Raw genomic sequence first — 17427 nt, forward strand, 5'->3', positions numbered from 1 at the left:
ACCATACCATCAGAGACCTGCTATCCTATGAGTTTTGTTTGCTTATTTATTTCAATTTCAGCTCTGCACATGCTCCAGGCACATATACAATAATGGCAATTACACATTGTACAAAGCACATCAATAATTTTAGTATGAAAGAGAAGGAAAAAGCAGAGCTATGATTCCAGTGCTTTAATCGGCGGGACCACATTATGTCAGTGGAGCAGGGACACGGAGGACTGATTAGATAAATTCTGCCTTGCAGTTCCAGCACCCGGCACTGAAGTGCCCACCATGTTCTGAAAATTAAATGCATGCATTAAAAATGTATCTGCATTTATTTTCCCTCCGGTGTCTTTTTGCTTTTTTTTCTAACAAACAGAATCTTATGGAAAAGAAAAGAATAAAACATCTTTAGATGGGAGCTTTGGCAGTGGATTTTCTCTCTAATTTTTCTGTAAGACAGTCAACCTTGCACCTTGGTGGAGAGGGCTGTGAGTGGCAGTGGGGACCAGCAGTCTCCTGCTCCTCCTCCCTGCTCCCCCTCAATTAATTTTTATTCTCCAAGAGGAAATGCACAGATTGTAGAGGAGATGAAGCAAATAAACTCCTTCACTTTGTTAATCTGTGGAATTGTTATCTCAAAAGAACTTATTTTCCTAAGCAGGGGTCTAACTCTGCCTGCATCTGTAGGTGTAGCTGCACTGAATCTAAATGGGTCACTCCAACACCCCCCAAAACTGCAATGAAATCAAGCAACTCTATTGTCTTGCAGCATCTTCCCATTATCCTTGCCTTCCCTTGCCTTTTGCCTGCCCTCATTGCAGTGGCATGGGAGTACATGTCCTAACCATAAAATATTCTTTTTTCTTCCTTATTCTTCCCATAATGAACGGGTGTCCCACCACTTAAAAATTTCACTTCCACCCACTCCAGTCTGGAAGGGCACAGCCATCACCACTCAGCTGTAATGTTCTTTCTCTTCCTCTCTTCCTTTCTCTGCCTCTCTTATCTCCCCGATCTTCTCTTCTCTGTCTCCTTCTCCCCAGACAGCTTTATTAAATTCAGATCTCTCCTCCTGAGGCCTCTCTGTCTGAGTCCCTGCTTCATGTGAGCCATGGAGAGCAAAAGGGATAAAAAAAGTCAGGATTCCCTTATGTTCCTCTATTCAATGTCCTTGGCAGCACAGGGGTGCTTTTCATGGTACATCCTTCTGGTTGGGCATTCAGGTTTTACTGACTGTGGTGTTGCCAGATCTATTAACCCTTGTGGAACCTCAGGGAAACACAACATGCAAGAAAACCTCACTCCATTTTTGACAACTGCCGACATGTTCTTGACATAATGTACCAAACTTTTGGGCAGGATTCGGGTTGGAAAGTGAGATCTCTGCTCAAACCTCTTGCCCAGGGAACTTATATATAAGCAGAATTCCTGTGGCTTTCATGGAGAGTGATTGTAGCCAGACTGTCTTGAAGGCAATGCAGGTTTGGAAGTGGGTTGGGCCAGTTTTCTGTCTGCTGGATTAGTCTTAGTATCTGGTGTTGTCTGACTCTGGAATGAGCCTTTCCAGGCTAATGGGGTACCAACACAATCCCAAGCCTTCATCCCGCTGTTCCTTATGAGCCAGATGAAACATGGAAACTGAGCAAACCCTGCCAGATGTGCTCTTTGTAGGCTCTCCAAACTGGCTTAGCTCTTCATGGCATTCTGGGGGCTGAAAGACATTCTCTGATGTCCCAAATCAGCAAAAGGTCTGTGGAGGTTCCTGCTGAGAGCTTTCCAGCTAAGCTTCCCGGTTGCTATGCCCAGAAAATGAAATATGTTCTGATATTTTTGATGCCATGGAATGAAATAAGTAAAAGTCATGCTTGTGCTTATGGATATGTCTGGCAATGTTGGTGTTGTACCAAAAATCTCGGACTAACACTGTCCATACTAACAATTCTCTTCATAAAATTTGGATGATGTAGACTATTATTCATGGAGGGCATCTTTTAAATTCTAGCAGGATGCCTGACCTAAGCAGCCTTGGAGAATCCTGTATTGCTCTGCATATCCTAACTTTCTTTCAATGTCTTTTCTTTCCCTGGTGCTAAAGCACTAAAAACTCTCAAAGAAGCAAATCTACTTAATGCACCTGTTTGTTTTCCTGTGCCCAGCTAACGTTTTCCCACCTGACAGCTTTGTTGAGATCTTGTAGAAAGTGAACATTTTTAGGCTTAGCCCCACAATCAGGGTAATGATAAATATCTGCATAGTATCCCAACACCAAGAGTCTGAAAAATGCTATTGGCTGTCATGTTTTAGGGCTTGAGCATAAGATAAATGCCCTCAATAACATTTATTTTCTCTTTTTTTCATGATGTTCTGGAGGGTTTCCTGTGTAGGAATGCAGCTTTATAATTTTATTCTCAGATAGGGTCAACACATCAGCTGTTTTATATTGGCCTAGGCATCATGCTGTCATCAACTAGACCACCTGAGGAGGTGGCCTGATGAGAATGCATTTTACCCTCCAAATGGAGACATCCAAATCTTTACAAGCTCAGCCACCAGAAATTACAGGGAAAAGCAGAGAACAAATGGGCTTCGGTGTTAGTTCCTTCAAGCTCCATACAATTGGCTGTTCCTTCTCTTTTCTCTTCCCATTGCAGCTTGGGATGTTTTCAGACTAAACAAGTCCCTGTAACCTGAAACTCAGCCATCACTTATGGAGGTACCCTGTGCAGCATGGCTAATAAATAAAAAGTTAAGAAAAATATAAAGACAACCTTTCCACTATTAACAAAAGACTCTTCAAAGCTACTCTTTTGCTCTAGGCTTTTACAATAATAAGCTGAAAAAATACATTAGAGAGCAGACTCCTTTCTAGCCACTTCATATTTCATTTTGCCTCTCACTTGTCTATTTATTTTCACGTCTTCCCTGATTACTTCTCAATTGTAGAAAGACAACATTAGGCACAATGAGTTTTAAATATACTCCCTGGCCAAAATAACTCCAAGGGCTGTCTGAAATTTCAAGCAGCTCACTAGTAAGTCTGGAATAAAATGCAAAGGGAGTTAGAGCAGGACAGTCAGGACTGGTGGGTGTTTGCAGTGCTCCACCAATGCAGTTACTCTTCTTCTCCGTGGGCACTGCACCTCATAACCAGGATTGGTGTGATGTTCACTCACGTTTGTATGAAGAATGGTATCTGTGAAAGTACAAGAAGTTTTCCACCTCCAAACCTGCTCTTTCCCTGCTGGAACTGTCCAGAAGACTTTGATGAGGCAAGGAACAGTTCATGGACTACCTAAAACAAGCACATCTGAGTATAACTGTGTCTTGGGTTGAGCTGGCAAAAAAAGGGTTCCTCCTCCCCCAACTAGCTAAGCGAAAAAGAAGAGAGAGAGGGAAAAAAACCCTTCAGAACCAGGTTTATGCTGAAACTAACTACATGTATTTATACAGAAAAGAGAAAAATAAGAGAAAACCACAATATAACACACACTTACACAAGTTATATATAACAAGGAATAACTTCCCACTCCCCAATTAATACAAAGCAAAGTCTATTACACCAGATCTGTAAGTACTCTGAGAGACACATAGCAAGAAACAGAAAGAGTAACAACAGAAATGTTTCTACTTCCCTGAATGCAAACAAAATGCAAGCAGGGGCAGCAGGAGCAGGGCCTGCTCCAAGACAAAAGCTGGATCACATCCGGCTTGTACCTCGGCCATGGCAGAACTGACTAAGCCACTCCCACACACTGGATTTACCCCCTTTGAGATGATGTAGTATGGTATGGAATACAAGATTATTGGCTGGAAGAAGTCAGCTGTGAACTAGCTCAGCCCAGCTTAAATCAGCTGACAATCCTAGGCCTAGCTGAACTTTAGAACCTAAATTTAGCCCCACCTGGCTAAACCCATAACATATTGTTAGCAAAAAACCCCTCAAACTTCTTCAAACTTTCTTGCAATCTTATGAAGTTATGGATGAAAGTATCATCAAGATGACATATCTCCAAGTCATTTTCAATGCTGGCAGCTTCTCTGGACATGCTCTAACCTGGGAATTTTGTTCTAGTAAACATATAAAAGACTAAATTGCTGATAGACTATGATTAAAAAAATCTCTTCAGACCATTTTTTTTTTCCTGAGATTTAGTGCAGGCATGGCATTTTAGGGCTATGACTACATGTCTGATTTTTCTTGTCAGTGGTGTTTGAAGCCAGTCTCCTTCTGTCCTTATCCCTATGTTGGTTCCAGATTTTAGAGATTTTTTGCGGGGGCTCTTGTTATGTTTGCTCATCTCTTTTGGGAAAAAAATTCTCCATTTCTGTGCTTTCCTAAGTATTTTTCTCAAAGTTCTCTTTGTTCAGGAGCAAACAGCAATGGTCTGTAGGGTTAGTGCACCAGGCACATGTAGGAGCACCTGAATCCAGAGCCTTGGTCATCAGAGCTACAAAAGCCAAATGCAGAGTTTGATCCATATCAGGGTCTTCAAAAAAATTGTTTGTACCCTGCTTATTCCTGTCAGGGAGAGGGGACATTTCTTTTTTTCCCTTCTTCCTGTGTTTCCCCCATTCATAAGTGGAGAGGATGGTTGCTTTAGAGGTGTGTACAGACCTATCATTTCCCACTTATTTCAGAACAGGAATATCAACTGGCCTGGCTGTTCTGCAGCCCTTGTTAGCAACATCATTAGTACCTGGGCTCATTTTACCCAATGTCAGTGGCACTTAGTCTGTGCTTTAGTTGTAAGGTGGTGTTTGGTCAAAGCTTGGGCTCAATGATCTTGGAGATATTTTCCAACTTGAATGATTCTGTGATTCTATGATTCTAAATACAAGTCTTGAATCCCAGCTGCCTGTCTAGGTTTTCCATATGACTAGTGGAGGCTGACACCTCCAGATGTGATCCAATCCATCCAAAGAAATGTGGGAATGAATGACCCTCTAAAAGTCTCTCCTCTCTGCCCCTAATGATTATTGTCTAGATGAGCAGCTCAACCTGGATAATTAGCTTAGACTAGATGCTTAACATTTAGGCAGCTAGAATTAATGGGATGAATCCCATTCTGTGTGCTCAGATAATGGCTGTAGCCTTTGTATCTCAAATTTTAGCTCTTCAATATGTTTTCATAGGTGTTCAGATTCTGAGCTGTGCTTTCAGATTGATTTCATCTCCCATGGCTTAAAATACTTGCCTGCCATTACTGTTCATTGTCATAAATATGTCATGGCATAATATAACTGTCTGTGGCCATAATGAAATCCTTCTGCTTTAAGATTCAAGTCCAGAGCCCATACAGGACTAATATTGCTGAAAATCACCCTAATAATGTCACAGGGACTCTTGTGCTTGTGAACCTTTTAGTCATGAGCTCTAGGACTGCACCTTCAGCCAAGGCAGGTGCAAGTAAGATTTTAATAATTTTCTATAACTTACCTGGGGAGAAAGAAAGAAAAGAAAGGAAGAAAGAAAAAGAAAGAAAGAAAGAAAGAAAGAAAGAAAGAAAGAAAGAAAGAAAGAAAGAAAGAAAGAAAGAAAGAAAGAAAGAAAGAAAGAAAGAAAGAAAGAAAGAAAGAAAGAAAGAAAAGAAAGAAGGAAGGAAAGAAAGAAAGAAAGAAAGAAAGAAAGAAAGAAAGAAAGAAAGAAAGAAAGAAAGAAAAAAAAGAATAAAAAGAAAGAAGGAAAGAAAGAAAGAAAGAAAGAAAGAAAGAAAGAAAGAAAGAAAGAAAGAAAGAAAGAAAGAAAGAAAAGAAAGAAAGAAAGAAAGAAAGAAAGAAAGAAAGAAAGAAAGAAAGAAAGAAAAGAAAGAAAGAAAAGAAAGAAAAGAAAGAAAAAAAGAAAGAAAGAAAGAAAGAAAGAAAGAAAGAAAGAAAGAAAGAAAAGAAAGAAAGAAAAGAAAGAAAGAAAGAAAGAAAGAAAGAAAGAAAGAAAGAAAGAAAGAAAGAAAAAGAAAAAGAAAAAGAAAGAAAGAAAGAAAGAAAGAAAGAAAGAAAGAAAGAAAGAAAGAAAGAAAGAAAGAAAGAGAAAGAAAAAGAGAAAGAAAGAAAGAAAGAAAGAAAGAAAGAAAAGAAAGAAAAAGAAAAAAGAAAGAAAGAAAAGAAAGAAAGAAAGAAAGGAAAAGAAAGAAAGAAAGAAAAGAAAGAAAAAGAAAGAAAGAAAGAAAGAAAGAAAAAGAAAGAAAGAAAGAAAGAAAGAAAGAAAGAAAGAAAGAAAGAAAGAAAGAAAGAAAGAAAAAGAAAGAAAGACTCCAAAGTGATATTTTTAATTAAAATGACCCCAAAAGATACTCAAATAAAATAAAATCACCTGCCCAAAAAAATGTTCAGTTGTGTTAATTCCAGCAGGTCATAATCAGTTGCTTACAAGCCTTTTTTTGCTTAAATATTTCTTTTATTAAAAAGATATTTTTCTGGTTTCCAGCCTATATGTCCCTGGTTAAAATATTAATACTTTTTATTTTTTTTCTCTCTGCATTGGACATGGAAAAATAACTTTTCTTTCAAATAATTTTTTAAAACTTCTATAAACTAATTATATCCTTCAGCTGAAATGTGTGCAATCTTTCTGGGCTGAAATTAGGATATATGAATGTGGTTTTTTTAAGTGGTACTGCTGGGGGAAAAAAGTTTTTTTGATAATATAATTTTACACAGAAGTTTTACAAGGACCAAAAATAGTGTAATTTCTCATGGAAAGTTGAAAACTTAGTAAAATTTTGCTACTTAACCAAGATGTTTGATTTGTTAATGAATAACAAAGGAGAAAAATAAGACAAATGATTGGTTCTGTTCTGTCCTCTCACTTATTTAAGAATCGTTGTAATTTAAAAGCTTAATTGCAACCCACTTGTTTCCAAAATCTGCAAGTATTTGGCATTTTCCTTCTGGCCCACTTCTAATCATTCAGTCTCCTGAGTCTGTTCCCAGGCCCAAGGAACTGTTCTCATTGGGAAGAAATGATAATAATAATAGCAGCAAAGTGAAGGTCCCTGCACATTTTATTTTGAGGCAGTTCATTTTATCCCCTCCCTTTATTTTCGCAGAAGAAAAGGATGATTTGTCTTTGCAGTGACTGCAGGCCAGGGGGGAAAGCCAAGCTGAGAATCCCCCGGTCCATAACGAAAGCTGGCAGCCACGGGCTGAAGAGAGTTCAAGTTTATTTGGCTAATTCTTTCACCACTTGTCAGAGAACATACTTTTGTTTGTGGTAACAAAACAAGCCCTTTCCTCCCCCTCTTCTCCAGTGAGCAGCACGAGCTCTTGTGTGGAGCACACATCACCACTGAGCATTATGATGTTTGCTGTCAAACTCATTTATTTATGCAACTGCTGTGGAAAGGCCTGGGGCCCATGAGCAACCCTGAAAGATTTCAGAGCCCTGGTGTGGGGTCATGAAAGGGAAAGTGAGGGGGAGGGCAAAGCCTCCACTGGTTATGAGAAAGGAACTGACACAGGAAATGGTCACATATGGCACAGATTTATTGTGTCCAGGACTTCCCATTCAAAACTCATTATATCCACAGCTCAGAGCAGTGCATGGCATGGCCACATTCATTTTTAGGTCTGGCATCTGACAAAATTGCTGTTGTGCTTTCAGGTGCTGGGGTTTTATCATTGCTGGGCCAGAGAGACAGTGATAGGAATTGCATCAGCAAAGGCTCTGCCATTCACTGGCCCTCCCACAGGTACCAGTTTGACTAAAGCTTCAGCCAATGAGGTTGCTGGTCAGGAGGAGAGAAAAGTCCTTCTGGGCTTTAAATACACCAAAAGGCAACCAGGATTATCTTAAAGGGAAAGAAAATAAGAAAGGCTTTGGTAGTGACTTGAGAAATAAGATGATACTTGCAGAACAGCATGTCTTTTTCAAAGATGAAATAATTTGGACCAAAATATGTTTTTCTTTGCATTTTTCTCTTTTAATCATCTTTCCTGGGAGAAAGGATCCCTCCAGCTTCCAACTATTGGCTCTTTGAATGACGGTTAATGACTACAAGAGGTTTATGGGGATAGTTTGTTTGCCTTGTCTCATTCATGAGAGCATTTAAAAGCTCCAGCAAGAGCCCTGGACCTTATTTTGCTATCTGCTGTACTAAAAGCCATTATTTGCACCCCTTAAGTGTGTATTGATGTCCTATAGGAAAGCTATGAAGACCCAAATTGTCTCTCACTCATGAGGGTTCACTGAGTCCCATTCCATGCCACACTTCTGACTGCATTGCAGTAGAGTTTAAGGCAATGAGTCCTGCATTGTCCTTTATTCAGGGCTGCATTTTAAGACTTCTTAATTTGTGGCACTTTGGGGGACTGTCTGAAAATGCACTGAATTATGAAGTATAGATTAATTATTCTGTTTAATACTTTTAGTCTCCCATGTGCAGTATAATGTCAGGTAACACTTCTTTTGTAACCATATTTGATTTATTCCTGAAATAAGCATTATGGAGTCCTTTGTGTTGTCAGGATGGCTAAAATCACTAAAGTTCCTTAATCATTAATGATAATGCAGACAAAAATCCTCCCTAATTGTGTCTTTCTGATTGAGTTTAATAAAATGATGGGCCAACTGCTCTGGGCCAGTGCCCACAGCAGCAGGAATGAGCCTCTGTGGCATCAAGCAGCACTGGAGTGTGGATGCTGGAGCTTCCCAGTCACTTCTGCTGTATCAAAGAGAACAGCTCCAAGCCAGGTTGGTCCCAGGAAACCCAGCAGTGTCCAAGATAACTCCTGGACACTTTCCAGAAATTGGCACAAGTCAGGAGCCAGCTCAAAAGAGCAGTTTGGAGGTGGCCGATGTCTTTTGGAGGGTCAGTGATTTTAACACCATGGGAGTGCCACACCAGGTGGCCTCAGGGACAAGGACCTGGGCTTGGCATTGGTAATTTTATAGGTTTTGACAGATAAAATGCTCTAGCAGCTCAGTTCCATCTGGGTGCTCTGGGCACAGATAGCCAAAGTATTTCCAGGTGGGGCACCTCACAGTGCCAGGAGGGTATTTCAGAAGATCTGTGGCACTATAAGAAACACCTCTTAGTACAATCTGGTCTTAACAACCTCACTAAAAGGCATCTCCAGATTTATTGGCCCACCTCCTCTGAGAGGGCTCAAGACATATTCTCCTGTCTAGACTATTATCCTTCCCAACTTTTTGAGTTTTGTGAGACAGGTTTGGTGTTTTCTCTCAGCTACAAAGATCAACAGAGATCTCTCTGAATCAAGAGGTTCCTGACCTGTAAATCACTGAGGACTTGAGGAGCATTTTGGGTGAACATGCTTTGTTCCTGTATTCTTTTTGATCCCTGTTGGAGACCATCCTGACCTCAGAGAGTTTCTGGGCTCTCTTCTTAAGATTTCACTTGTGCACTGATGCTTTAAGGTCAAGAATGAGGTATTAGGATAGTTACTGGGAATGGGAAAACTGCAATTTTTTGTTCATGGCTTGGAGAGATATATTGTCATCTGTAACATATGTGCCTTTCTTCTTAGGCATGGGGGAGCTCGGAAGGGTTGGTGCAAACATAAAAATATGTAACTGTATGAAAGAGGCAAATAACACTTGATTTCACGGTGAATAAATAATTTCAGTGTGTGTGGCCATATCAAAGCATGCAAACAATGATTGCAAGACCAAATATTTCATGGACTACACCTGTTTTTCTTTGGATTTCTATGTGAAAGGGAAGAGTGAATGCAAATCCTGGGATGTGTAATAAGAGAGAGTTTTACTACAAACTGTCCTTCACTGGTAGCACCAATAGCTGTGTTTTCTCCACCTGGGCACCTGCTTTTACAAACTTGCAGGAACATAAGATTGTTGAGTCCACAAAAGTGACAGAAATTGGCCAGAGGGTTCAAAGTTTTATATAGAGGAACGATAAAAGAGGAGAGCATAAACCCACACACAGTGTGATGCTGTAAGACTCATTTCCTTCCAAAATAATTTTCTTTAAAAGAAAGAATTAACAGCCTAAAGCAAACAGTCTATTTTTATTTACGTGGTCCCTGCTATGAGCACATATTTATGTGTGTGTGTGCTGTCATGGTTTAACCCCAGCATGGGGCATCTCAGCCCCAGCATGAGGCATCTCAGCCCCAGCATGGGGCATCTCAGCCCCATGCAGCTGCTCATTCAGTCTCTCCTGGTGGAAGAGGGGAGAGAATTGGAAGGGTAACAGGGAGAAAACTTGTGGGTTGAGATAAATACAGTTAAATAGGTAAAGTAAAAGTCATATAAATAAACAAAGCAAAATAAGGAATTCTTTCACCACTTCCCATAGGCAGGCAGGTGTTCAGCCATCCCCAGCACAGCAGGGCTCAATCTCATGTAACAGTGACTTGGGAAGACAAACTCCACCTTTGTGAACCTGTCTTCCTTTCTTCTCCTCCCAGCTTCATATGCTGAACATAAAGCCATATTCTGGGATATCCCCATTGCCAGCTGGGATCAGCTGTGCCTGCTGTGTCCCCTCCCAATAACTCATGCACCTTCAGCTCACTCACTGGTGAGGTGGGGTGAGAAGCAGAAAAGGTCTCAACTCTGTGAAGGCACTGCCTGGCAACAAGGAAACATCCCTGTGTCATCAACTCTGTTTCCAGCACAAATCCAAAACACAGCCCCACAGCAGCTACTGTGAAGAAAATTAATTCTACCTGAGCCCAAACCAGCACATTTGTACCCAAACACACAAGAAGCACTGAGCCACTGTGCCTTCCATGCTCCCAACATACGCCCTGTGAGAAACCAGCCACCAGTGTTACCTGACATTGCAGATGAGTGTGTTTATCCCTCATGGAAGGCTGATAAACTCAGTGGAGTGATATTCCTAATCTACAGTTGGTGGGATTTTTAAAACAATGGGAGATGCCTTATCCCAGGGTCCACCACAACTGATGGCTTTGCTTTCACTTTACTCCAGAAAGATTTACAAAACGAGGGTCCTCAGAGTCGTTGCTTTCAGAGCATGAGTGTGCAGGCATGAAGATTTTGTGACAGGGATTATACAGGAAAATCAAGGCCAATTTATTTACAGGGAACATCTGAACCCAAGAAACATAGAAAAGTTTTCGTACAAAAAAAAAATCCTGATCTCAGAATAATTTACATTTTCTAGATTTCTGAGGTACTATTGCTGGGCCCTTTTTTTTTTTAATATTTCCCATTTAAATGTCAGCAGGTCAAAAGGAACAGTTAATGCTGATGAATATTTCCCCCTCAGCAAAGATATGTGCTGGCCAGCCCAGGGCCAAGGACTGGCAATTTCTAAACAGTGTCCCATTTATCTCTCCCCTCCCCCTTCCTCCCCTTCTCGCTTTTATATTTTTTGTAGCTATAATTGTAGTTGAATTAGAAATAACTGACGGGCAAATCCAGTCGGATGGAAAGAAAATTGTGGGAGATTTATTTTATTTTGATAAAAAACTGACATTGCCTTTTTGTTTTTGTCAAAAAAAGACTCTATTTTTCCTTGTACTGTGAATTGTGAAATCTATCACGAAATGGGTAAAAATTATTGAAGCAAATGGTGGTGTTAACCTGAAGGGGAAAATCATTAATGTTGATGTATTTCATTCAATTTTAAATGTAGAATTTATTTTATTTTATTTATTTGTCATTGGGGAACTAGGGAAAAGGCAGGACACTTGCAAAGCTATGTGCCTTTAAGTCAAAATATCTATTTTAAAAAGTGCTTTTCCCTCCTTCCACCCTTGTCCATTTTTCTAAATAAAGGATACGAGATGGTGATGGTGGTGGTGGGTTTTTTCCCTAAGCAAAGAGGACCCCCTTGGCGCATTTTTCTTTTCAAATGTGAAATGAGGTGGAAAATCCTCATTTCACGACAGGAAGGACAAATATTGACACAAAGTTAATATTTGTCAGGAGCCCTGGAAGCAACCTGGGAGCTAAAGTCTCATCTAGATATAGATGTTGGTGTGCAGATGTATATAAATAAATAATAAATTTGGCTTGATGATGGGGGGAGCCTGCAGACAGCAAAGCCTGTTCACTGAGGCTGAGGAATTTTCTGCAGAGGGTGAACACACACACTCTCCACATATCATTTCTCTCTCCTTCTTGCATGGAGCAGGACTCACAGCTGGCCAGGTGCCCATATATGCTCCAAAATATTCATGTCCTCATCCTCTGCCTGGGTGCAGGAAGATCCCAGTGCCACGTTCAACCTCAGCCAAGCACACATTGCTGCAGATACGAACATCTCCATCTCTCCCACACATTTGTGGTTGACTCTTTCTTTTTTCCCCATTTTGTCCCCCCTCTCACACACATGTGTGTGCAAACACACGTACAAATAGAACCTGTTTAATCTGATTTCACCCACTGCAGGGGATGCTTCTGGAATTTATCACCGTTATTGTTCATCGCCAATGTAAATAGCACATGTCAGCTCAATATTCAGTGGTCACTCAGTATTTATTAAGTCCTGTCCACTCTGGCCTTTTTTAGAGGAAAGCCCTGGGGCAGATTAGCTGCTGGCCCTGACACGCCACGTCACTTATCCATTTGCATTGATTATGAGAGTCAGCTGTGGCCAGGACTCACTTTTTTCCTTCCCCTTTCAGACCACTCTTACAAGCACCCCTGCTTGGATTTTCATGAGGAAATAATCAGATTAGGGCTTCAGTGGCAAGTTCATATGGAGTTCTCTTTCTCCAATGTGCTACTAACTGAATAAACGTGTTTTGTGGTAAATTGTAAATGACATTATGATTACTAAGGCCAGCATGGGTTTCATTTAAAAGTGATCGAAATTGCAGGCTGCAGAAATTGTGACTGGCAGATAAGGCCATTTGGAAGGAGACAAGTGTGTGGGCATGGGCATGTCTGTGTGTGCAGGAAAACAAGGCAACCTGCTCTGCAGGGCAGGCAGGGCAAAGGAAAGCCCTGGGAAACCACAAAATACCAGCAGATCCTATTTGTAGTCATGAGAAATGTCACCTGGGGGAAGATGGGGTGTTTCCAGGAGAGCAGAGGATGGGATCTGTGAGGCTTTGTGGGCTGGCTGTCGGGGCATCCTCCCAGTGCTCCAGGACAATGCTGAGTGTCTCTGAGGGCAGCATTTCCACTTTTGCTTCTGAATGGAGCTGCTTCTCTCTCTCCCTTTGCCCTCAGCAAACACCGATAGCAAAATACTTACCCTGATAAAGCAGAAAAACGTCATAAGCTGGTGTCTAAAGATGGATTTGCAGAGATCCTCTCTCACTGGAACATCCTCCCTGAACACAGCTTGACATTTGTGTAATTTCATTGCTCCCCTTGGTGACGTGCAGACCAAGAGCTCAGTCTGGGAAACACTCCCAGACTACATTCTGCACATGAGGATTGCCTTTGAAACAGATATTAAGTATGTGCAGGATCCAGGCATTGAGATGTAACAAAGGCAGAGCCCAGAGTGATTCAGTAGAATCGTACAGTGGCTTGGGTTGTAAGAGACCTTAAAGATCATCCAGTTCCAATTGCCCTGCCATGGGCAGGGACACCATCCACCAGCTTGCTCAGAGCTCTGCCCAACTTTTCTCATATCTTTTCCAGGAGTCTGCTATTTTTATCCAACAGAAAATTTCAAATAATATGTCCTTGATAAGGGGAATGTCCTTTTATTCATCCAAAAGTTTGTAACTCTCAAGGATGTTGCTGTCCTTTGTTTTTATTTTATCTGAATACGTGTCCCTGAAGGTGCTGGATGAGGAGCACAGAGTTAATTGAGACATTGGCCATGCTTTAGCCAACATGTTTGTGAGCTCAGCTAAGTAAGGAAGAAGCAGCCTAGGTGAGGGAAGGAGGATTCTAGCTGGCTACAGCAGCAAATTCCACCTTTGATTTTATTTTGAAGAGAGGAAGGAAAAACAGAAACACACATCTTTTCCTAAGGTGCTCCAGGCAGAAATGTTTATGTTTTTGGTGCCCATATCTGAACTCATTTACTTTTATTCTCTCCCTATAATCAGTGATGATCTCATCGTTACAGCCTGAGGCACAATTTCTCTCATCTTAAAGCACAGACCTATATTTGGACAGATGGAACACACTGTAAACTTATAGCACCTTTCAGCACCTAAAGGGGCTGCAAGAGAGCTGGAGAGAGACTTTGGACAAAGGTATGGAGTGACAGGACAAAGGGGAATGGCTTCCCACTGCAAGAGCACAGGGTTAGGTTGGATACTGGGAAGAAATACTTTACTGTGAAGGTGGTGAGGACCCAGCACAGAGCACAGGTTGCCTAGAGAAGCTGTGGCTGCCCCATCCCTGGAAATGACCAAGGCCATGTTGGACAGGGCTCTGGACAACCTTGGTGTAGTGGAAGGTGTCCCTGCCCATGATAGAGAGGTTGGAACCAGGTGATATTTAAGGTCTCTTCCAACTCAAACTACTCTATGATTCTGTGATTCTAACTCAGAAAACTGTGTGCATTACATCTCTTCTGTACAGAGCCTTCCATAAAAGGGTCCTCTTGACTTTTCTCCACAGACATTTGGGAGAGGATTTAGTGGCAAATTCTGACATATGTGTATGAGTCTTGGCTTCTGTTATATTCAGTGGAAGAATAAAGTGTTTTCTAAAGTGGTTTCTGCACTTCCGTCGATCATGTGTTACATCTACAGATGTTGCAGCTACCAAAAGAAGTCCAGGTGACTTGTGTTCAAGTGACAGGTCCTACCTCTGGTCAATACAGTTATAGGATAGTAAAGTGTAATCCAGGTGACTGCACAGATGCATTTATGGTGAACTTCATTGATTTTAAACTACTTTGTCTGTACTGATGGCTGGAGAATTGGGGGTGTTTCAGTTACCACAAGTGTGTGTTTGGTGCAACTTCTGCTGCTGTGGAGTGTCCCACCAGGCTTCCAGCTGTCATTCTTGCAGGTCAGAGGTCTCCTGTAGACCCTGTGTCTCGTGTCTCAGGTACCTCAGGGCATCCCATGCAAATCTAGATGCCTGCCTGTGGGCAAATGGTTTAAACTCCAGACTCCACTGACTGCACTGGGAGTTCAGACACCAGGACCACATTCAAGAATGCCCACTATTTTTAGGTGTCTGAATCTGGTGCTGTCTTCTAGCTCTAAAACTTGATAAGGTCATCACTGAAGTAGTTTAATAATGTTCCAATACTTTCCAGGGGTTTGTTGTTGTTTGGGTTTGTTTGTTTGTTTTGTTTTATTTGTTTTTATTGAGAGTTTTTTTATTTGTTTTGGGTTTTTTTGTTTTGTTGTTGATGTTGCTTGGGTGTGGGTTTCTGAGGGGTTTCTTTTGTTTTTTTGTTTCAAATGCAGTCTCTGTGAATGGGACTAAATGGCTTCATGTAGAGTTAAATTATCTTCCCTAAGAATTGCAGTCAAGCCTTGATTTGCTGTCTGTGCAGGCTTAGAACCAGGAGAATATAGAAGACACAAGGACATAGGGATGTAGTGCTGGATTGGTGGTTGGACTCAATTATCTTAACCTTTCTTTCCAACTTTAATGATTCCACAATTCTACAGGTTTGTATTGGATCAATGACACAGTTCTCAGAAGGTCTATCTCTTTTTTGCCTCCTCCTTCTGCTCCCTATTTTTCTATTTGCTTTTTCTTCTCCTTTTCTACATATAGACTGAATTCCCAGCTACACTGAAGGCAGCAGCATAATGCCCCATATGCTCATGGTGTGATTCTTGGGGTGGTCCTGTGCAGGTCCAGGAGCTGGTCTTCAATGCTTCTTGTGTGTTCCTTCTCCACAATTCAGGAATTCTGTGATTCAGTGAGTCCATGATTTTCCCAATGTTTTTGGAGTAGGGCAGGGACCAACACCCCCAGTGACCCCAGCACTGATGGTTCAATTGCTGAACCACCTCATACTGCAGGATATGTTGGTCTTTGAGATATTCCAGCTGAACTTGGGACCTGGCCAAATGGATGGGTAACCTGTAGTTTAGGAGTTAATGCACATAAATGCCTGTTTTATAACCTGGAAAAGGGGATGGAGCCCAAGTCTGATGAGGAGCAGCTGAGAGAGCTGGGTCAGGTCAAAGGGTGGTCTAGCTGCCTGCTTTTTGAATGGTGGCCATAATTTGCTCTCTAAAGAATGAGGTAAGTGTATGTGATGCTTTCCTGTCTGTCAGTGGTCTTGAACCATTTTCAACTCAAAGAGGTAGATGTGGTTTCTACGTATTGAATATGCATTAGTGTCCAGGCTTCTCTTAAAACTGTGTAAAATTTTATCCCTGACAAAAGGGACTTTGAGCTCTGAATGGGAAAATAAGCAGTTATAAAACAAAGTGTTGAAATTATGTCTAAAATAATTATTCCCCCCACCCCACTCCCATTTCCCTTTATTCTCTTCCAGGAATTTACAGAGATGACAGTAAGTGCATCTTCAAGCCCTCAGTACAAGGCTACTTCTGCAAACAGACAGATCACGCAGTTGTCATCTTAGAAAGCTTGGACTCCAGTGTGGACAGCCAGAGACTGTTCCCAGTAGTAACAATGACTGACAACTTTATGGACACCTTCAGTGATGTCACTTCACACACCAGGTGTTACCCTGCAGAGCATCATTCTACTTTCTTTTCTGTGCTGCCATCCACCAAACTCACCACGATTTGCTTCCCAGACCTTGCACCTTTGGCTTTCAGTCTCTACCTCCTCAGTGGCCAAAACACAACCAGGCTGCCCATGGCCATATTCTACAATGAGCCACTCAGCCTTCGTGTTTTCATTCAAGGCAAATATATCTCTCCAACCCCATCTTCTTTTTCACTGGATGAAAGGGCAGGAGCCAATTACTTCAGCTTTGAGGACAATCTCCTCTATGTTCTTCTCTATGAGAAGGAGCCTGTAGAAATAGTTGCTGGTCTTTCCCTTCTTGTGGCTTTCACTGTAACTGAGGCTGTTGGGAAAGAAGATGAGGCAACTATAATAGGTCGACTGGGTCATCTCTTGGAGGTTGGTCATGACCAAGTCAGAGTAGTCCATCGTGTGCTGGGAGGTGAAAGCATGTTGAAGGTAATCTCTGCCAATGCCAACAAGAAGAAGTATCACTGCCCTAACATGGCCTTTTGCACAGCCTTTCAAAGCAGGTATGGCACTCATGAAGTGGGGAGGCAACCAGTGAGTACCCAAGCTCTGCAGACACCTGATGCAGCTGGTTCCTCAAGACTATTGATCATAGAACTTGGAGATCCACCAGGTCATCCAACAAATGAGTTCACAAGTGACAGCTTAAGGATTTTGGCCAGAACAATTATCAACTGTCATCAAACTGGAGACCTTCAGAGAGGCCTTGGCTTGCCACTTGATACCTTAATGGTGACTCAATCTGCCTTGCTGTCCTCAGCTGAAGGTAACAGTAGGTAAGTATGAGATGACACATTATCATCAGATGCTGATTTAAGCATAGTGAGACAATTTATCCAGTTGATCTGCTCATTAAATAGGTTCTTCATTGGCTG

The 17427-nt window shown here is 41.5% G+C and overlaps 1 protein-coding gene across 12 annotated transcripts in view; it reads left to right on the forward strand.

Moving 5' to 3' along the window:
- The window catches only part of PKHD1 (PKHD1 ciliary IPT domain containing fibrocystin/polyductin), a 274518-nt gene that overhangs the window by 228617 nt on the left and 28474 nt on the right, over positions 1-17427 (forward strand). For 11 of the 12 annotated variants that reach the window (XR_011697094.1, XM_071548173.1, XM_071548172.1 and 8 more), the window contains exon 60: positions 16323-17328. The exons of the other annotated variant lie outside the window; for it this stretch is intronic. Coding sequence is in view for 10 of the 11 variants with exons in the window: in XM_071548173.1 (XP_071404274.1) it covers positions 16323-17328 (1006 nt within the window). In the remaining variant the exon portion in view is untranslated. The remainder of the gene's footprint in view (positions 1-16322; positions 17329-17427) is intronic. 12 annotated transcript variants of the gene reach the window in all.

This window comes from Pithys albifrons, chromosome 2 (assembly GCF_047495875.1).
Source record: "Pithys albifrons albifrons isolate INPA30051 chromosome 2, PitAlb_v1, whole genome shotgun sequence".
NCBI lineage: Eukaryota > Metazoa > Chordata > Aves > Passeriformes > Thamnophilidae > Pithys > Pithys albifrons.